General features: G+C 38.4%; 1 protein-coding gene across 4 annotated transcripts in view; it reads right to left on the minus strand.

The window, feature by feature from the left end:
• The window catches only part of LOC117404128 (cotranscriptional regulator FAM172A), a 173,171-nt gene that overhangs the window by 35,205 nt on the left and 114,366 nt on the right, over positions 1-23,600 (minus strand). For 2 of the 4 annotated variants that reach the window (XM_034006878.3, XM_034006879.3), the window contains exon 10: positions 15,213-15,297. In XM_034006878.3, the coding sequence (XP_033862769.3) occupies positions 15,213-15,297 (85 nt within the window). Of the gene's footprint in view, positions 1-2,463; positions 2,770-14,198; positions 14,318-15,212; positions 15,298-23,600 lie in introns of those variants that run through there. The other 2 variants (XM_058987422.1, XM_034928388.2) reach the window with 2 other exon arrangements.

A 23,600-nucleotide genomic window follows, 5' to 3' on the forward strand; every position in this document is an offset into this window, starting at 1 on the left:
CAAGTATTAATGCCGCAATTGTGGCTCCGATTTATATTAAAAGAAGAAATCTGAAAGAAATCATTGGAATGAGGTAGGAGTGGTCATGGCCAATAGGTCAATGCAAAGCCGTGCCGTTGCTGCCTTCCATGAGCAGTGATCTGGAACTAAGTGTGGCAGAACGGCCAGAAACCTGGACTGAGGCCAAGTCCTGAATGCTGCTGGGTGTTGCCGAACCCCCTTTTATTTGTACATTTTCATTAGGCAACGCAAGTAAGTAACAGAGCAGCAAACCCTGGCTGCAAATGTTGGACTTGTAACCGATAATACACATTATTAACCAAGCAGTGATTAAAAACGATGGAAATGGGGGTCAGCATCCCCTTTGAAGGAACTATGAAAAGGCCATGTACGTTATTTTTGTGCAGATATTGCAGAGCTGTCAAACGCTAGAGTTGCCATTATGGTTGCCGTCTATATATAGAAGGCCTATGAGTTTGAAGAAAAATAAATAAATACATAAATTAAAAAATACAAAACAGCTTTAATACTGCTGTCTTACAGTTTTGCACTTATTTATTTTTTCAACTATTTACGTAAAATCGCTAAACGTTGTGACAATCAGGCACACAGATTACAGACAGACAACAAAGATAAAAGAGTATTCATTTTGTTCAAGTATGTATTAAAAATGAATCAGTTTAGGACAAACTTACCTTAACAGTTAATAGACTATTGATTCCTGTCAATAAAAATGTAAACCAATCCATATTTCATTATTGTGCATAAACTTATACATGGCATACAAATAACATCTGTAGTTTTCATTAATCTATTTCCAATAACAGTTGAATACATGGTATACTATTTTCTCAAAAATGTTTTATTAAAGCTCACTGCTTTCATTCTTCTTCTTCAAACTCAGCAACAGCTCCTATTTTTTTGATCTTTGTGTTCAAATAATACATTTTTGTTGAATACACACACAAAACCTGAGAATGATCAAAAAGGATGAGATTAAACAGGCTAAAGAGAGAACAGCCCTTCTGTTACCACATTGTTTCCACGGGGAAGCTCTGCTGTGGGCACAGGTTAACCAGAGCTGTACCAACTTAATAGAATGTTGCGATGGGTCTAATTGCAAAATAGATGAAAAACCTTTGCCTCAGAGTATTATGATTTACTGTAATTGGGACGCAAAACACAGCTCCCCCACCAAATCTCCATTCAAATAAAGCCATCACGCAAAGATTGTACATTTCATTTAAAAGAGCTCAATCCTAGAGGGAAATCGCATTGAAATGCCCAGGGTGACCGCAAGCCAGGCTATACTCACAGTACCAATATAGATTTTCCTATTTTTTTTCTTCTTCTTTTTTGCATCATCAAATTTCATTTCAATAAAGTCCTTGCTGGCAGGGCTGGAATGTCAAAGGGGTTTAAGATATAATCTTTCATCTGTGCCACACAGCTGATCATCTGTGCACATTTGTACATTAACTCCATGGCGAGGCTGCCACTCACAATGTCCAACGCACATCTAAAACAGACAGTAATAATGAAGCTGGCATGTGACCAGGAGCAACACCTCCAGGCCAAAGGTTGCTGAAGACTTCAGCAAATCTCCCCAGACATGGCATCAGATTAAGCTAGGAGAGAGATTGCCCTCCAACCCTAACCCGATAAGACCCTTGAAGTCTTTTGCTGACCTAGACTTGACTCTTTCATCTGAGATGTTAGCTATACTAATTACTGCCTGGTAGTAGTCTGGTGCCAGACGGTATTCATCTAGATGTTTCATAAATGGAGTACAACAGCTGGTGCCAACCTCATTTAGTGTCCAATGTATCAAACTATTAAGTCTTTCATTAACTTTTTTTTTTTTTTTTTTTTTTTTTTTAAAGGCTTATATCAGAAATTAATGGTAATGCATAGCAATTGGCAGCTGACTTGTGTAAATTGAAAACTACTGTTTCAGCCAAATAAAAGATCATGTTTAACAATGGGGGGGGGTTGAGAGGATTAATATGGCGCCAAGGGTTTGGGATTTACTAATTTAGTTATTATTTCCCCAAGGACAGCCCAAATGAGAAGCTACATGCAGTGGGGGTCCGGCTTCCACCCAATTCAAGTCGTGTAGGACAAAGCAGGTGATTTCATCCAGGGTTACAACTGAGTCAGTGGGAGCATTAAGTAACTGGGCGGCTCAGGGTGAGAATGTTTCTGTTCACTCGGATCACTGAGCTGCTCAGGGGGAGCGGAACGGAGCATGCCGTTAAGTGGGTTCTTTCACTGAGCTGCTCTGAGCGACTCACTTACTTAATGTGCCCAAAGCCTCAGCTTGGATTAAACCCACTTCTCTTGTTTTTCAATGGCTAAAGTGATAACAGCATTATTATTATTATAATCAGTAGAAGCCGTTTACAGCTATAGATTCTATTGGAACTCACAGAGTTTACAGTCTAATTATGTAGAGCTGTAAGATTATAAGGTTTATTATGTATAGGTCATCTTCACTGACTTCACCACAGAGCACACAAACTGGCAGTTAAATACAAATGATGACCAGATTTCAAAATACTATTGATGAAGACAGAGAGGTGTTCGTTGAAAATCAGGAAAATGCTGTCACAAGTGCTGCTGAGTGATAGAAATGTACTAAAAGCGTACCTGAACGAAAATGGTGAAAACAGGAACATACAGCAACTCAACAGCATACTAGCGAAATGTATCCAGTCAGTGAGGCGTCAAAACGGAGAAGAATTTGATCCGCACACCCTCCGCGGTATACTGGGAAGCACAGACAGGTATTTAAAGCGACACAAATATGAAAGTTCAATTTACTACAGTTACCAAACAGACTTCACAAAAACAAAAGAAAGTTTAGAGGCAAAACAAAAGCATAAAAACCAAGGGAAGGGAAATGGTCTTGTGCTACCTTTTCAAGCTAATGTAAATGGCTGCAACCAAATATAACAAATAAACTACACCAGTGTACAATAAAAAAGCATGTTCATTGTATCTCGGGCTAAGGGTGACATGGATACTCGGCCTTTGGTCTCGTCATTTACCTTGCCACCAAAAGCCCTCAGTACTGTGTGGTCCAGTGGTTAAAGAAAAGGGCTTATAATCCGGAGGTCCCTGGTTCAAATCCCGGCTCAGCCACTGACTCATTGCGTGACCCTAAGCAAGTCATCGTCTTTCGGGTGAGATGATGATGCATAGCAGCTGATGCATAGTTCACACACCCTACTCTCTGTAAGTCGCCTTGGATAAACAAGTAATAAAAATAATAATAATGCACACTTTGGTATAATTTATTCCTCATATTATTATTATGTAAACATTAAAGATCAATTTGTAAAACCCCCGAACCACACATAGGTTCATTTAAGAGTATGATATTTGAATGAATGCAGAGGTGGCACCACCATGCATTTGCAGCTTGAAAGAAGTGCCAGCAAATTAACTTGGAATCCCACCTGTTGGATATGTTCAGCATTACTGCTGGCAAGAAAAATATTATGCTTCATATTAAATAAGGGCAACAGGTGTTGGCAATATTTAACAGTTTTTTACAGTATTATTTGTAGCAGTTATAGTGTAATTAAATGATTATAAACTGCATTGCTCAAGCATACAATATATTATGAATTATATATATATATATATATATATATATATATATATATATATATATATATAATTGCTGTTCCAAGTAAACTGTACACTCATCGTAGGTAGGTGTAGGCGTATTCTTTGCTTTCTAGACACTAAACTAAATAAATATGTTTTTGTCACACTATTTATGATGTTGCTAGTGCTTCAGTGGTTTGACACAGAAGCCACACTAGCCTAAAGCAAACCTAACCAAAAGACATGAGCAGACAGAAGTGGGCATGGGAACTGAGCGATCCCCTCTTAGCCCGAACTGATGGGTGGCTGGGTTGGCGGCACACTGGCAAACTTGTCTTCTCATCTGTTTTGTATGGTGCCCGGAGACATGCGTAGACCAACTATTTGGTATAAAGAGGTACTATGCGCAGTACAGAATATCACACAAATAACCTAATACACTTTGAAATGCAAATAACAAATACATTAGGAAATGAAAAAGCCATTATAAATAAAGAGACCTGTTGTGTCGAAACGCGTAGTTTCTTTTTGTTTGTTCTACTACCTTTTTGCTTGTTTGCTCGGTTTAGTAAAAAACATGTTTTAACTCATAAAATGAAGAAAATATTGTTTTAAAAGACTACAGTAAATCTTGTCCTGATTTTGAGTGTGCGACCAATTGGTCTTCTGGACTTCAATCTATAAATCAAGGTTGGTGGATCGATTTGAGAAGTGAGCGTAAGCCCAAACAGACTTTCTTTTGTTTTAATATACAATTACCTTATATAGTCAGCACCTCATTGAGGTTGAGCATTGCAGTGCACAGATGTCTTTTTTCTAATATATATATATATATATATATCTATATCTATATATATATATATACACACACATACATACACATACACCATAACAAAGTGCATTAAACTATAGCAGGACTGGGAAAAAATAAGCCTATTATATGCAGCTCCAGTATTAAATACCCAAGGGCAGAAGGTTACCTGTCACTGCAGTATGGTCTAACTTCATAGATAAAGCTGTCTAAAAAGGACACACTCAACACTACAATCTTGAGTCTTACTGCCATTAATGATCAATTTACCAATTAGAAATCAAACATAATAGGCCAGTACAATCAACAGCCCCATTTTAAGAGCACCTTGATGTGCATGGTTTTATTTTAAATGCATCAAACTGTATTCTGTATTCATATATTCAACTTGGGTTATATTTCAGTAATGAAGAAGCAAACAAAAAGATCCACATATTTATTTAGATTTGCCCAAGTTATCTTTCAGACAATAACATTTATAAATAACCACTCATTTCAATACAATGTACAGTTCCGTGAAAAAGTATTTGCCCCGTCTGATTTTCTGCATTTTTGCATATTTTTGACACTGAATGTTATCAGATCTTCAACCAAAACCTAATATTAGATAAAAGGAACCCTGAGTGAACAAATAATAAAAAAATGTGATACATATTTCATTTATTTATTAAAGAAAATTATGCAACACCCAATGCCCCGTGTGAAAAAGTAATCGCCCCCTTAACTGGTTACGCCACCTTTAGCAGCAATAACTGCAAACAAACGCTTCCTGTAGTTATTGAATAGTCTCTCACAGTGTCGTGGAGGAATTTTGGCCCACTCCTCCATGCAGAACTGCTTCAACTCAGTGACATTTGTGGGTTTTCGAGCATGAACTGCTAGTTTCAAGTCCTGCCACAACATCTCAATGGGGTTTAGGTCTGGACTTTGACGAGGCCATTCCAAAACTTTAAATTTCTTGTTCTTCAACCATTCTGATGTAGACTTGCTTGTGTGTTTGGGATCATTGTCTTGCTGCATGACCCAGCTGTGCTTCAGCTTCAGCTCACGGATGGATGGCCTGACATTCTCCTGTAGAATTCTCTGATACAGAGCAGAATTCATGGTTCCTTCAATGATGGCAAGGAGTCCAGGTCCTGATGCAGCAAAGCATCCCCAAACCATGACACTACTACCACCATGCTTGACCGTTGGTATGAGGTTCTTACTGTGGAATGCAGTGTTTGTTTGTGTCATGATGTACCTCTAGAACCTGTGTGCTGACAACTTCACTCTGATGGAAGGGTCAAAGTTAGTCAGATTTATATTGGGCAGGGCTGGCCCAAATCAGGCCTGGTTGTTAATCAAAGTACACAAACAGCTGACCCTAATTATCCCTTTAATTGGGTTGAGTTAACTAGGGGGGGCAATAACTTTTTCACACCTGAAGATTGCATGTTTGATTACCTTGCACACCAAACAAATGAAAGAAGCACCGAACTTTGGTGTCATTTTTTCTCTCAGACTCCCTCTATATACTACTACAACCCACAAAAAAATCTGACCAAATACAATGTGAAAAATGTGCAAAAATACAGAAAATCAGACAGGAGGCAAATACTTTTTCATGGCACTGTAAACTAAACATAAAGCGCTAGATTTGCTAGACGTTTCTTAATAGTTTGGGTATTTTTTTTTCTATTCTACTTAGAGAGGAAGAACCTTTGCATGGGGCCAACATCTTACTAAATCTACTCCAAAGAGCTCCAAACAGTTTATCTTTTCTACGGACAGCAACATTGTTTAAAAATACCACTTGGTTGGTCCTCCTATTTTCTTAAGCACTGCCTTGTACAGTCGTACTTGCAGATTCCCAGTTCATGATTCCGTACCCACTGTCCTCTCCTGTAGTCTTCCAACAAGTATGCACAAGCAATTCTGTAGTTCAACCACGATTAGTTGATAAAACGTAAACACACATACACTTACAATGACTGGAAAAAAACAAAAAAAAGAACCGAAATAAAAGAGTTGCCATCTTGCTTGGTTGCCCTCCAGCAGGTACACTGAAATGCCTGTGCAGCTGCTGCAGTTCTGTACGGCTCTTTACTGGTAATAATATCATCTACAGGTCTTTAGTTGATTATCTGCTCAGCAGAAGACAATCTCTAACAGTTAAAAAGAACCATCTGGGAGGCTGCTCTAAATCTGCTTGTACCATCACAATTTAAGCCATTCAGGATATCAGATTGGAACAATAAGACCTAGCTGGGATTTAGAGTAATAGAATCATGGCAGGATCAACAAACTCTATCTTATTACAATGTGCACAGCAGTTCCAGACTAGCTTATAATTACTGCTTTCAGCTCCAAAACACAAACCCCACATATTACTGTTTTTACACTTTAGCTTAAGGAAATAAAACTTTAATTAGCATATTTGCTTAACACTTGAGCGTTGGTGTCGTAGGAAATTTCAGCTAAAATCCAAGCACGTTTAACAAATACGTTTTTATTCCTTGTCAGTGCGTGGGGGAGATGTGCTGGGGAGGGTTCATAATGAAACACTAGCATTTTCAGTCAACTTTGTTTACATAATTACATAAATAACTTTCTGTTTTTCAGGCAACAGGAAACAAATACACAATTTAATTTGAGGCTGATTACAACCCCAGAACTTGCAAGGGTTTTTTTCTAATCATCTTTTATAATTTATGTACATTCCTAATATATTCTCAGGCTTTTTTTACACAATCATATTAGAATACTTGATATGAAGTACTTAATTGTATTCTAATCTAGTTGCAAATAAAAATGATTTGTAGTTAGGCTTCACGTTTAGAAATGATTTATTTTAGATGAGGTGCTAAGGGGCTTTGACTATGGTTCGAGGAACTGATCTTCAGTTCTAGCTGCTTGTCACAGACATATGTACCATAGGCAGGATCACTTAAAGTTTATTTTTAGGTTGCAGTGCCACCAAGATCACTGGTGTGCATTGCCAGCTGTATAAAAAGGAAGCATGAGCCAGTGGCAGATCATTAGACAGTGCTAGCTCTTGCTTCTAAAAGATACTTTGGCTGATCTAGCCTGTGTTACATTTATCTACGGCACGCAACTAAAACAAAAGAGCAGCTCTTGAAAGCCCATAAGCACCGACTTATCAAAGGAGCCAAGAAAGTAATGGTATGGGATAAGCATGTCAAATTTACTGTACAAAGAAATACCGTGGTCAACTCTGAAAGGGCTTGACCGATCAATTTGAAAGGTTAGTTGACCAGCATTTTAAAAAAATATTTTATTTACTATAAAATCAACCTCCTTTATAAATATCTGTGGTTTACATTCCGGTGTATGTATTTCACTCTGATACTGTGCTATGAAGAATCCATCCACATTTACTTACGTGGTAATAACATTCCAAACATATAAAGATCACTTTATTTTGACAACTGTGTTTTTCTGCATCGTGGGGGGACTCTATGTGAAACACTTACTTGCTCTGATGGACTGATAAAACTATCAAGGGCTGATAATGGACCATTCATTCAAACTACTGGCTTGCTCTGCTGGAAGACTCCCCAATGCTGCCCTAATGTAGTCAAGACGGATATCCCGGTAATGCTCATTGCAAGAGAGCCTTCCTCAAAGAGGCTAACTCAAAATATGATGCTTTCTCTGTGTGTGTGTGTGTGTGTGTGTGTGCGTGTGTGTGTGTGCGTGTGTGTGTGTGTGTGTGCGTGTGCGTGTGTGTGTGATTATTTATGAATGTATTTATTTTTTTGACAATTAGGTTAGGTGAATTCAAATTACCAGCGCCAGACAAAAAAAAAAAATCTGCTGCCAAACAGTGTCAGTATTTGCCCGTGCTACTTTACATTACTGACTCCTGCTAAATGGACTGCCCTTACAATTTAAAGCGACACAACATGTTTACAAGACCGCTTTATAAAATATCAATTCAGCCAGATACAGGAGGAAAATCCTGAAAAAAAGTGCAGGCATTTCTTACCCCCCCCCACATATTCTGTATTGCTGTTTTGCGTTACTTATTTAAAATGGAGCACCAAAATGGACAGTTTTAAGAGCTTCCACAGGTGCATGACCAATACATTGACTAAAACAACAGTCATCCACAGACCTAACATTACACCGCTCGTGTTTTTTAATGACTCTCCCTGTATTTGTCAGACCTAATAAAAATATGCATTTTCTCTGACCTTTATGTCCTGCTAATTGAAGAAAATATATGTTGTTAACGTAGTCAGACTGGAGTGATTTTTGTATCATTATTAAAATTAAAAATTGCCATATTTAGAGGGATATGCTTGCATATATAAAAACAGAAATTACATTTGCCTAAAGAATAGGATTTTAATTCATGCTATATATAGTTGTCATGGAATTCACCATAATGATGTTTGGCTTACAGGTAAGTTTGGGATGCTGGCTAAAGGCAATGAAAGAAAAGGCAAAAGCAGGTATAACACATACAGTACTTTTCTGGGGCAGGGTATTGCTGGCAAGATTTTTTTTTTTAATACCTAGAGTCTATTTCCCCTTAGTGGATAGTCACCCATAAAGGCTGGGATTACAATGAACCTGGGTACTGAGAGTCACTCTCACTCTCACTCTCACTCTCAGTCGAGTTAAGATGCTTCAGACAAAACCTGATGGGGGTGCATATCCCTGCAGCTGCCATTGTTAAATCTGATCTTTGAGGGGGGGATAGAAAACTTCACTCACAAGTGATGTGTAACCTGCAACCTTTCCAGCAAGAGCCAAATCCATCAGTCCATTTTGAAAAAAAAAAAAAAAAACAGGCTAAGAGGCTACAAATATGTAATGTGCTCCAGTGATCAAAATAACAGAGCCCCGGCTCCAAACTTCTGTGGCACACAGGGGCCATCCATTTTATTAACCAAGTCAAAACCAGAGTCTTGCATCGGCCCTGACAATCCCCAGCAGGGCTTTGTCTCCTTTGTAAAAAAGGTCACCCACCCGAGGCAACCCGAGTGATGTCTTATTGCAACTGTGCAGTTCAGCACTGCGGAAACGTCAAGAATTTCAAAAGGGGTTTCAAAGGGGGCTTGGCTTAACAGACTGACACTTCTCAATCAATCACAGCCTGGGTAACGACAAGCCAATTTACTGAATGCAGCCCCAGTGCATGATGCAGCTGCAGGTACACTCTGTGAGCAGTGATATGCGATGGATTCAACTAAAAACTTACGAAGATGTTAACAATCTGTTAGTATTACAAAGCTGAAATGCCAGATATAACTCCCTTGATCACTAAAGGCAGTGTCTGTTTAATTTAGTGTCCATTGTATTGAGATTTGTTACATTTCTGTTAATTCCATGCAGCACTGCAGGTATAGTATTTGCCCTCAATCAAACGTGCCCCCTTTCCTTTCGACATCATGTCAGACAAGATATCTTACGCATTGCAGTGAGCTCAGCAAGAATAGTAAGACATACTGTGCAAGCCAAGTGGGTCAAATCCTACCAGCCATGCTCTACAACAGATGGATCAAAATGCTTGGTCTCGTCTTGGTTAAACAAGAGTAGAAAATGTACCTTCTGAACCTGAAATAGTTTAAAATGAATAATAATAATAGTAATACAAATCTAGCATTCTTTTGAAAAGTCATTACAAATACTGAAAACAACAGTAACAGTGTAACATGCAAAATGCATCAAAGACTGCTTTAAAGTTTTTTTGTTTTTTTCTGGCTTTAATTGATTTTCATAATAACACACAGATCCTAACTGTGGTACTCATTCCATTTGTGGGCAGCATCTACACAGCTGCAAACACTGGGAGAGACTCTCCAGATCTCACACATGTATATTTAACAAACAGCACCACCATGTACAGGGTATACTGCCCTATTTAGATCCCCTGCAGTGTCCTAATGCAATGTTTACAGCACACTGACTGTACAGATAGAAAGCTTTCCTGTACAAAATGGAACATTGAAGAGACAGCTCTTTGAAGGGTGCAATGGCTGCAGATACTTGGGTATTAGGCATTGTAACACTGTTGGGTATAGAAGATTTTACTGGAAACAACAGACCCACAAGCAAGGGAGCTAATCTGGCGCTCCACCAAAACACAATTTGCTGTTTTCATTGTATCATATATTAAATACAGCTTGGAGCACAACGATCTTAAGTAAAGGAAAACACATGAAGAAGCAGCATATCTGTAAGCTATAAGTAAAAAATAAGCTTGTGACCCAGGTGTTAGTTACTGTAACTTCATATTTTGTTATTTTTAAAGAGATTTGGTTTAACTCAATAATTTGCACTAACATATGGATCCAATTAGCCTATTTTTAGTTGATTTTTTTTTTTTAATGCATAGTTTCCACAGTGGCCACTTTTTTATGTGACCATACTGTATTTTATGTTGTGGATTTGAATTTCACTGACAATTCTGATAAGGAAGACAGAACAGAGCATCACAACGGTTTCTTTACAAATTGAGCAAAATCTGTTCTATTCAATCAACTATAATTATGCATGCATTATCAACCAGAAATGAATATTTAATTAAAGCTTAGATACACATTAACTTACCTTTGTTAATGATTAATTATTTTTACTTCCAGCATTTTTGTTTCTTTGTAACTCATAATCAAACACTACATTAATTAATCACTAAAGAACATATACAATTTGAGTCATTACTTTTGTTTCTCACACATCTGCACCATAAGCATGTAATAGCTTTTTTTTTTTTTTTTTTTTACAGTAAATATATTTATCATAAAATATCCCAACAGTGTAAATAAATCATCGTGTTTGCAGTTGAATGTGCTTCTCCTTCCAGTGTGTTGGGACAATGGGGGTTGAATGGGGGAATCTGAACAGGCAGCTTGGTTTCAGTTATTCTTAAAACAAAAACAAAGAACAACAAAATAATGATACCATTACAGCGTGTAATTCTTTTTATCGTTATTTATGCATTTATTTACCAGCATCTACTGAACCTGATCATGGATAAAATTCAAGTTACAAGGGCAGGGGAACTGAGGATTTGTTTAGGAAGTAGTCAGACCACAGTTGTATTGATATGTATTGGGACATAATTTAGGATGATTATTATTATTATTATTATTATTATTATTATTATTATTATTATTATTATTATTATTATTATTTATTTCTTAGCAGACGCCCTTATCCAGGGCGACTTACAATTGTTACAAGATATCACATTATGTTTTACATACAATTACATTATTATTATTTTTTTTATTTATTTATTTTTTTTACATACAATTACCCATTTATATGGTCAAGAGTCCAGAGCCCTAACTACTACTCCACACTGCTGCCCCGATACTCCACACTTGGCTCTCTGTTACTGGTTAATAGATATGGTTTTGCACTTATGTATAAAGTGCCTTAGAGGTGATCCTATGCTTTTTGTTACAGTGCTTAAGACAGAGGTTGCCAAACTGGGTGCTGGGGACCCCGGGAGTCTGTGAGAGGGTTTCTCCGAGGGCCACAGTGCATACAGAAATATTCTCCAGCACACTGCATCAATTAATTTACATGACCACTGCTGTCAGGTGCTTAAGGTTACTTCAAATGTAACACATACAGTAAGACCTCAGCACTTTATTCATTTCCACTGCCTGTGCTAACATTTGGTATCATGGGATAACAAATGTTTCTATAGATTCACTGGGTGAGGGTCAGTCAAGATGCATGGTCTCACGGGGGACCACAAGCCTAGAAAGCTCTATATCATAAACAGCTGGGATATAAGTGCAACAGATACATAACCCAGATGCCTCAGCTAAATGTAGACCAACAATGAGTAGGTTTCAATGATAACAACAGAGTAACTGTTTCTGAACCCAGTATTATTTGAATGTCAAGGGATTTTATGTTTTAAGTGATGTGTAACTACAGCGATCTGCTCTTGGTGCTCTTTCCAGGACACTCTTGGGCATGCGGCTTCAGAAGGTGGCTCTGTGTCAAGAGATGTCTCTCCTGAGCTCCTACCCACACGCAACTATTCCTCACCCAGTTTTTGTTGGAGGTCACTGGCAGCTTCTGACAAGATCATAATTCAAGGTAGAATCACGAACGTCATTAGAGAAATACCAAACCTTCCGTTTCTTTAGTCAGCAATCTATGCATGTTTATTTATTATATAGACCTGTGGCAGGATGGCTTGCAGTGAGGTGTGGTGACGTCACGGACCAGGAAGTAACTGAACCAAAACAATGGATGGGCGGGTGAAGCTGAATGCTACGGCACTCAGCGTGTTTAATAAATAAATAAACAAAACAAAAGATTTAAACAATAACAAAACACTAAACAAAAAGGCACAAGGGCCAACCAAACCAGACAGACAAACAAGTAAGTGTCGTGCTGGCTAATCCAGCACGTTTTAGCAATTGTTATTTTAAATTCTGTCTCCTCTCTATCTCCCCGTACCTCCTCTCTGTACACCCAACCCCGCAGCACTGACAGCTGCAGGTTCTTATACTCTGGCCGAGGGGTTAACTAGCAAGGATGCGTGACTGTCAGCTAGTCAGTAGCTGATCAGCCACGTATTCACGGGTTTTAAATATAAAAAACAATAACAAAAGACGTGGCGCTTTTATCCGCACCGCAAACAAATACAAATAATAATAAATAGGGACGGGACACTCCGCCACAAGACCACAGCTGTCCAACCTGTTTTTGGATAAAAGAGCCATAGCGATGACCAGGGAGTTCTTAAAGAGCTATGCACTGAGAAACAAACTATTTTTTTTACAAACAACATAAAAAGACAAACCAGACCAAAAATTAAATACCCAACCTTCACCTCTAATCACAAAAGTCATAATGAACTATAATGAAGTAGTTAATATTACACATCATTGCATTTTATAATTTTGCTGATTATAATGCCTCAGATTAACCTTTACTTAGTTATTTATTTACCAATTTCTGATTAGTTAGACAATTCCCCTTTGAAGAACCTTACAATACAGTACTGCCTAAATGTTCTGAGCACTGCTGTACTACACACTGTATAAACAAGACAAAAGCAATGTGCCTGTAGCAACGTATCAACCAAGAACATGCATCTGCTCTCAAGAACATTAGTGGCATGCATCTGCTCTCAAGTGTTCCTGTACTAAATCACCCTTGAGTGAGGAGGACCCCTGGTAAATGTTGGGGAGCTTAAAGTTTTCTTGGCTTATTGTGATGTGAAATTTAAAGAACCCCACCAATAAATCTCAAGCAACTACAAACAAGAATACGGTTTCTTTGTCTTCAATGGAATGCTAAACATCTGTTTAAAATGTAACTTTTTATTCAAACTGTAAGTTAATTGAGTATCTTATTAACTAGACATAATGATTAAATCAATAGCTTTTGTGCCAGTGAAATCCAGCCTTTTCCCCTGTTTAACTCCAATAGAACAAGCTATTTTCATGACAATTAAATTACATTACTCCATTTAAAAACATTAAAAAAATAAATACTGATTTTACTCAAGGTAGTCTTAACTAACCTACAATGCAAACTGCAATATAATGAGATACATCATCTATAACTATTAAATACTTGATATCATTACATTTAGAAATACTAATGCTAACTTAGTACATTTAACAGTAAACATGTTCATCATTTCATTTATTAAGTTGGATTTAACTTTTTTATTTTTAGTATCGGTAAAGACCAAAATAAACAGTTTTTTTTATTGTATTTTTTTTTTTTTTTTTATTAAATATGAGGATTTGTACAGATACTGTCTCATCCAAAATCTCATCCCAACCGGTTCAGATTAGCATCTGCTGTAGACGTATATGTGTTGTGTATAAAGGTCTTCCAGGACCACTGCACTGGGGTCCCAAAAGCTATCCAGCTTGGAAGGAGCAATTCCAAGTTCTATCATGTAAAACAATAAACAGAGATGTCAGCTGTGCCCACAGTGTCATGCCATGCTGGTATGTGTGCTGCTTCACACATGAGTGAGAGTAACAGAGCAGCATGCCTCCACCTTGACACTGTTTAAACCAGCAGAAACAGGACTGCTGCTGGTATTGCTACCACACACAGAAGGGCTGGTCAAATCTGTTACCACAGACCTCATCCTAAGCAATATACACTCTTTTTAAACCTGATAATCATCTTGTATTTTTTTTCCCCCACTTAAGTCGTTTCCTGAGGCGGAGTGTAATATTTCAGCTTAGCTATTTAGAGGCTGGTCACTTCATGAAATGTAGCTATCTTCTTCGCATTCTGAATGCGCACACTGTTGCTGAGTTGCATTTCAGAAGGGGAAATGCTCAACCCTAAACATGCTGCAACTCTGGAGTCTTAAAAAAAGAAAACAAAAAAAACAAACCCAACCCAATGCATGAAACTATTTAAAAGAGATAAATGTACCGGTATACTTCTGCGGAAGGTTTCACCTGAATCTACACAACTGGAGCAAGAAATCGGAAGGTGATGTTTTAAAGCATGCATTTCATTGGTGTGTCATAAAACCTGGCAATGTAACACTTTAGGTGGACTTGCCATATTACATTCTCCTCCAGGCACAGTTTCCTGTCCAAGTTTTGCCTGACAGATTACGATAAATAAATAAAATAAAATAAAAAATAAAACTAGATTTAGCTTTTTTGACAGATGGTATATAGGTATATTTGCTGGAGGTTTACCAACTTTAAAAACACAGTGATGACAGACTAGTCTGAAGCGTTATTACTTTCTGCCTCAAACTGCCAAGCTTCTGGAACTATATAATTAAACATAACTAGTAAAACCGTGCTTTGTTTACCTGCAGAGACACGCGTGCAGTCTGGTAACATGGTCTCCACTGCTGTATCCAATGGCTCCGCACTTGACACCCAGTTACAGCAATGCTGAAAAGAGAGACAAGAAAGGATGTCATGCAGTTATATAAATACACCTCAGCTACAGGGAAACTCTAGCTTTGGATGCTGTTGGCAACTGTCGATTCCCAAACACCTTGGGAATGTCTGTGTTTTTTTCTTGAAAGACAACAACAGGTATACTATTCCACATATTTCTTATCCTATGTGAGTGCATATTCTGCTCTAAACATGCATAGAGGAAACAGATTTTTTTTTTAAAGCTGTAAAATGTGTTGGGGCGTTTCCAATGTTATTTTTCCGAGCAGCATATGAAACAGCATTGAAAACCTCTCAGTGCCTCTTGTTTGGCGCAACTAATACACTGACAAGTTCCCCCAATGAAATAAAAGGGGGCTACCAGCTGTCCAGCCATTAAGACAAGAGCTGTCTAGTCAAAATCTGGACAGGGTGCAACTCTATCCACTAAATGCATTGCTACTATTTTCACAGTGTGGGCCGCCATCTGACAGCAGACTACAGGACAGGGCCCCTGTGGCTAGTCCTTGCTGATGACTGCTCCTGATCAGCAGTAGGGCAGTGCAGTTACATGCAGAAACTCCACTTTCAGCTTTCCCCTCCTTGCCTTGATGAAGCAGCACTCAATCCTAAAGTCACCCAGGCAAGAGACCCTCCTGCAGCACACACTCAAGCTCCAGACACATGACGCATCGTGGGGTCAGACCAGATCTCTGCCTGATTGTCAGCGCGAGTCACCCCATAACCTTCTGCCACAGAGGGTCACACATGCTGAATATGCTTTATACTGCAATGAGTAGCTATATGAAGAACATTCTAATGAGTGTTTGATCCACTTATGTGTCTGTCTCTTTTCATGCACTGTATATAAATAAATGCATACTACACATGCTAATATATTTACACCATGTATGCAGGGACACGGTTTGAAGTAAAACACACAACTATATTACAAAAAAGAAGGAAAATATTAACAAAGAAACAAATGACTATCTGGATTTTAAAATATTTAACTGAGGGGATTTTTTACTTTGTTTAAACAAAAACAAAAAAACTTCCTGGCGTTTGGATCAGTTATAAATATGTATGTAAATAAGTACTGGTATGCCTCACTGTTACAAACGGTACAATTGTCTTTTTTATTCACATTTGTTTATTTATCCCAATGAGCAGAAACCCTTCTTTCACACTAGATTGAATATATTTTGTTCTTTCTAATCCTGTCAATCGACTTAGCAGAAATAGTTGACTGCTATTTCAGTAAACAAGCACCTTTTGTGTATTTTTAGATTCTTGCTGCCCTAGTTGTGCACCATGGAACCCGTCCTCACTGTGGAAAGATCCTTGACTGGTAGATCAAGTGTCTTATTGTATTTCCTTAATACATTCTGTCTGGAAGAAGATGTCAGCTGTGGTGCAGAGAGGGGAAGAATTTCAAAGGCTCCAGTCCTCACCAATAAAGGCTAGGGAATGGCTTTTGAATAGATTTGTCAAGGCAACCCTACTGTTCTGGGACCAGGGAGAGCAGCAATAGCATAAAGACAGGGTTGCTGTATGGGATTAGAAAGTGAAGCTCACAAAGAATGGCAGATTTTTGTAAGAAACCGTAGATCAATGAAACTATTGAACTGTGTGAAATAACACGAAAACAAACAGGCCATCCTGTAGTGTTACTAACGCTAGTTTAATTTGAAAAAAGAAAGACAGTAATATATTTCATGAATAATATATATTTTTTTAACATAAAAAGGGCTTAATTTCAAATACTGCAGCACTTACAATTAATGCAATGCTTAATTGACAGCTGGCATTGCCAGTGTAGTTCCATCTAAATTAAGATAGCAAAAAGTTAAAACAAGTACCATTTCAAATAGAAGAAAACAAATAATGAGTTTCCAGCATGATTGAATACTTTATGAGTCAGAAGATAATGTGTTAGATTACAATTAACACATCTTTCTCCCCTCAAAGTGACTTAACTGTCTCCAGGATATAAGTATTATAGAATACCGTGTCAAGATATGAGGATGGCTGACTTGTTTTATCATTTATCACAGCTCCTGCAGCATGCAAAAAAAAATACAAAAGCCATGACTTCTTCAGGCACTAAGAATAGGCTGCCAATGATACGATAGATACGTTTCAACACGAAAGGCTACATTTGCCAACTGGTCTTTTAAAACTGCAAGAAAATAACATGCCACGCAAGCCGTGTTTATTAGACTTTTAATTTATTATCGCGGAATCTATTTAATAGGCAATCTTTTTGTTTCATTTTATTAAATATGCTTCTTTTACTCAACACATGCTTCACAATAACAGATATACATGCACAGCCAAATTGGTAAGTGGAAGAATCGGAAACAGTCAGACATAGCTTCAAATAAGTAGGGGCTGGAGTCTAAAATGAACTACAAGCCTAATTCCTTCCAAAACACACCACATTCACATACCACATATTTATTTAGATAGGAAGCCAACTGAACTGAAACTGAGCAACGCCTCGGGTTGGTTCGTCCTATAGAATTCTGGTCACATGTGCAAAGAAAAGAAACACATTTAGCAAAAAACATTACTTTACACTTGAACCCAAACCACTTACTTACTTTGAAAGCACTCAAACAATTGAGCCATTTTGCAGGCGCTGTTTATATCTGTAGTTATTCCCTTTCCCGTACTTGATTATTAATGTAATATTTGAAGAGCACAAGAAGCTCCTTTTCAGTAAGATATTTCAGGCACCAGGAATGTAAAATAAGATTCATTAATGTTTTTTGAAAGTATGATTGATAAACATTTTACAGAATGCATAAATAAATAAATAAATAAATAAATAAATAAATTGAATGAGGATAAAAAGAGCCCAGGGACAAAGCATTTCTCACCAACACAAAACAAGTCATACGTAAAGCAGTATCTTTTCAATATAACATGCACTGCCTGTATCTAATATCACTTGGGTCGCTGTTTACCCTGATCACAGCCTTGTGGAAGGTGTCCTGAGCGATCCATTCAATCGTTAATATTTCATGCAATTGGTGTAAAGAGGTAGTCGGAGGACTGTGATGACAAATGTGTTGGTCAAGTTCATCCCAGACATGCTTAGCTGGATTGAGATCCAGGGATTGGGGTGAAGATTGCAGGTACCTGAAGTCTATTCACAATCACATCACATGATCCATTTCATTTGCATCTCTAATTCAGGACGATGGCAAATTCAACCAGGTGGACTGGTCCTAATAAAGTGGCCAGGCAATGTATGTCATTCTCCAACTTTATACTGTGTACTACGTATGCATTCTGTATATAATAAAAAAAAGCAAAGAATGGACTGCAGGATTAGAGTCAGGCACACAATTATGATGTCTGCTGCCCACATTACCTGTAACCCATTACTTATTCTAAATCTGAATACAACTAAGCTAGTCACAAACTGATTGAATGAAAAAACTTGATGAATTTAACTACATTGCTTTATAAAGTTCATCTGTTGAAAAAAAAAAAATGCACCAAAGAACCAAAATTGGCTTAATGTAAACAACGTAATCCGTGTGTATTTTACAGCTAATTCTTTTTCCTTGAATTTTTAAGTTAGTTATTATTCAGAAACATATGGCAATAGAAGGCAGGAAACCTGCGGGGAAAAGCTGCAACACTGTGGCTTAGCAGGAAGTTAACAGCCATCATAATCGCTCTGTATGAAAATGGAAATGGCAGGTAGGTGCTGGTTTATACAGCTAGTGATACCCTACCTACAAGCAGCCCTGCCAAAACAAGATTGAAATACCTATATCAAATCTACAATTAAAGACTGAAGAGTTCTTAGAATTAAAAAAGAATGCCAAGTGATGGAACTATAGGGTCCTATTCACAGAACTTAAACTCATTAGTTATTTCAATATTGTTTCAAGTGGGTTTTGATGAATTAAACAACATTTCATATGTAGGAAACTTTTCTGCACCGCGTTAGCAAACAGCCTGCAGTAGTTCTATGGATATCAAACTTTATTTAAACGTTCTTTAAGCAACTCAGGAATTAAAGCTTTGTGAATAGCTTAAGAACTCTCTTTAAAGTTCAATTAATGTTTTTAACCTTTAGAAAAAAAATCTCAGGAAATACACTTTTCAATTGAGCAAAAGTAGTTCAGTACTTTTACATTTGCACTATCATATTTTAATTTTAGAGAACCACGTTATAACTATAAGTAATAGCAAATTCACACTTCAAGCAAACAGTTTGTGTGTCATTAAATTTGAACAATCTTAACCTCATTAATTCCTCCATATGTTAAATACCAGGTGTTAAATAACACACACTTATACACTTGTGTTAAATCAAATTCAACTCTTAAACTAGTATCAACTTTACATTATTATACAGTAGAAGTAATCCTAGTAAAGTACTACCACATACTGAAATAAATATACAGTACTATGGATTTTAAAACAGATGTTATTTTCTTAAAATAATTTAAACCTAATGATAGATATCTTGTGTAGCACACTTTTGGTGTGGGAGGGTGGCTCAATCTTTAAAATCACCAGACTGACTGACTGAAGCACAATATGTGTGCATGTAAATATTTATAAATCTGCAGTGTCACAGAACTGTCCATATACAATCTAATTCCTGTGAGCGGGTTTAGTGATTATTTTATGTCTTAACCTACTGTTCACTCTTATATAACAGAAAGAAGAAAGTTGTTAACAGTTTGGTTTGTTTACATTTCCCAAACTTTCTTTCAGCTTTAAAGACAGACGCTTCCTTTCCACCAAAACCCTGCTGCTACCACCTCACACACTGAGACAACACCCCACCTAAACCCTGCTGCTACCACCTCACACACTGACACAACACCCCACCTAAACCCTGCTGCTACCACCTCACACAGAGGCAACACCCCACCTAAACCCTGCTGCTACCACCTCACACACTGAGACAACACCCCACCTAAACCCTGCTGCTACCACCTCACACACTGAGACAACACCCCACCTAAACTCTGCTGCTACCACCTCACACACTGAGACAACACTCCACCTAAACCCTGCTGCTACCACCTCACACACTGACACAACACCCCACCTAAACACTGCTGCTACCACCTCACACACTGAGACAACACCCCACCTAAACCCTGCTGCTACCACCTCACACACTGAGACAACACCCCACCTAAACCCTGCTGCTACCACCTCACACACTGAGACAACACCCCACCTAAACCCTGCTGCTACCACCTCACACACTGAGACAACACCCCACCTAAACCCTGCTGCTACCACCTCACACACTGAGACAACACCCCACCTAAACCCTGCTGCTACCACCTCACACACTGAGACAACACCCCACCTAAACCCTGCTGCTACCACCTCACACACTGACACAACACCCCACCTAAACCCTGCTGCTACCACCTCACACAGAGGCAACACCCCACCTAAACCCTGCTGCTACCACCTCACACACTGAGACAACACCCCACCTAAACCCTGCTGCTACCACCTCACACACTGAGACAACACCCCACCTAAACTCTGCTGCTACCACCTCACACACTGAGACAACACTCCACCTAAACCCTGCTGCTACCACCTCACACACTGACACAACACCCCACCTAAACACTGCTGCTACCACCTCACACACTGAGACAACACCCCACCTAAACCCTGCTGTTACCACCTCACACACTGAGACAACACCCCACCTAAACCCTGCTGCTACCACCTCACACACTGAGACAACACCCCACCTAAACCCTGCTGCTACCACCTCACACACTGAGACAACACCCCACCTAAACCCTGCTGTTACCACCTCACACACTGAGACAACACCCCACCTAAACTCTGCTGCTACCACCTCACACACTGAGACAACACCCCACCTAAACCCTGCTGCTACCACCTCACACACTGACACAACACCCCACCTAAACCCTGCTGCTACCACCTCACACACTGAGACAACACCCCACCTAAACCCTGCTGCTACCACCTCACACACTGAGGCAACACCCCACCTAAACCCTGCTGCTACCACCTCACACACTGACACAACACCCCACCTAAACCCTGCTGCTACCACCTCACACACTGAGACAACACCCCACCTAAACCCTGCTGCTACCACCTCACACACTGAGACAACACCCCACCTAAACCCTGCTGTTACCACCTCACACACTGAGGCAACATTGCACGCCCCTGCTATTACTTGCAGCAGTTGGAGGTCATACGTGGCATCTTTAAGCAGGAAGTTATACTAATAACAGAAAAAAAACATTTATATTTTAAAAATGAACTTAAAAGGTAAGATTCTTCTTAAAATAAGCCAAACATTTTATTTCTGTATTTATTTTTATTATACAGAATTATTTTTCTGTGAACAGATGTTACAAAACTAGTAAAACGCATCATAAAGTTAATGTAATTAAATGTGCCTAAGTTGTTTGTCACTAATTAACAATAACTATAAAGATTAACAGTTTCACTAATGGTCCAAAATGCATTTTGGTGTAAAATACCTTGATAAGTTTGGTTTACTTTGTTCTAATAACTGGGTGTTTTTTTGTTTTTTTTTGGATAACCAAGGCTGCATTAGAGGAACAGTAGGTAAATATTTGTATAGGAAATAAGGGTTCAGATAAACGAGTGACAGCTCTAGACAAGTCAATTCATAATAGTCCTTCTACAGCAGTAGGAATAGTCTGAAAACCGTTTTTTTATCTTCCAGATCAAAATATAAAATACAAAATATTTCAAGCTAGTTTTTCCCTTTGGTTTTACTTTTTTTTTTAAACAATATTTGATTGTTCAGTTCAGATTGACACTGCATTGTAACAGGAAGATGTGGGCTTGATTGTAATGCCAGTAGCGCTGGCACAAGCCCAGCGTCATTTATGAACATGCGCTAGTGCTACTCATTTACAAATCAAGCCCCTAGATTTGCAATGCGAAGGTCAACTGCTTCCCACCAGTCATGCGACAATGACATCATCAAAGCACTGCCTCGCCATGAGCTTCGTATCACTGGCCACACTATGCATGATCTCTAAATCAAATTGCTTCTGAACTTGCCCCAAATCCAATAACCTAACCTTAAGGGAAGAATTACTCCAGTCTGACAAAAGGGTTTAGGATTGGAAGACATTTCAAAACCCAGAGGTTCAGGTTTACTTACTGAAACCTGCTGGGTGATCAATGACTGTAGTAAAAATGTTAACAGTGAACCTAAAAAAAACCCTCTGAAGGCTCCTAGACAGTGGGTGTGTGTGAAGGTTACCTGAACTGGAACAGACTATATCTCATTATCAAACAAGGCAGGGAGTCAGATCAGGCTAAGAGGAGAAGGAAAGTGTATATCAAGACAATAAGCTATATTATACAGTAAATAGTGTAAGTGTGGGGTCAAGTCTACGAGCTGCAGGCAACAAGCCCTGAGACGGAAAAGATATCTGCATACAGAAATACAGTGCCTTTAAACACACGCTGAATAGTGAGGCTCTTACAGTCGGCCATCCGCTAGGGCTTTTGCACACGTGCCTTTCTGTTTTCCTGACTCACCCCAGAACATATTACTGAAACCGACATTGCAAGTATCAATGCATGGCAGGTAAAGATCATGGGAGTTACTGCCTCACATCCTTTAAAGTGTCTCTTGGTGGAAACTCAAATCATTAACATTGCATGCAAATTCCAGAAGTGTATTTTTGTTTCAATAAGTAGGGCCACATGTGAATAACTGAAAGCGGTGGCAGCATTTATATCCGTCACTATTTTTTTATAAACTGAATAGGGCCAGGTATGTGTTAAAATGATAGACATTGCAGGTCATTAACACCATTGCTAAAATACCTTACTAGAAAAGGGTATACTGTACACTGGGAGGGTTATATTACTAAGAAGACAATATATCATTGCCAGTTACCTTTATCCAAAATACAAATCAGACATCTGGAGTGGGGAAAAGATCTAAAACAGCAAGGTTAGAGGAAAATGAGAGAGCAATTTAGTGCACCCAGCACACATGCATACTGAACACTGGTGATGTCAGTCCTAGGGTGAAGAAATATTGGGAACAACTATATAAAGCAACCATTGTGTGGATGAATTAAGGCAAATAAAATGAGTTACTTATTGACAGAAAACATTCAAGGATAAAAAATACTACTATACCTGAAAATGATCAACAGTAACTCCGTCAGCATTACTGTGTGTAACTTCTCTAGAATAACCAGTTACTGTAAATAGTTGTATTACCATGTTAGTAAACTGGCTACTAACGGTCAGCAAATAAAACAAGCTTC

Source organism: Acipenser ruthenus, chromosome 2 (assembly GCF_902713425.1).
Source record: "Acipenser ruthenus chromosome 2, fAciRut3.2 maternal haplotype, whole genome shotgun sequence".
Lineage (NCBI taxonomy): Eukaryota > Metazoa > Chordata > Actinopteri > Acipenseriformes > Acipenseridae > Acipenser > Acipenser ruthenus.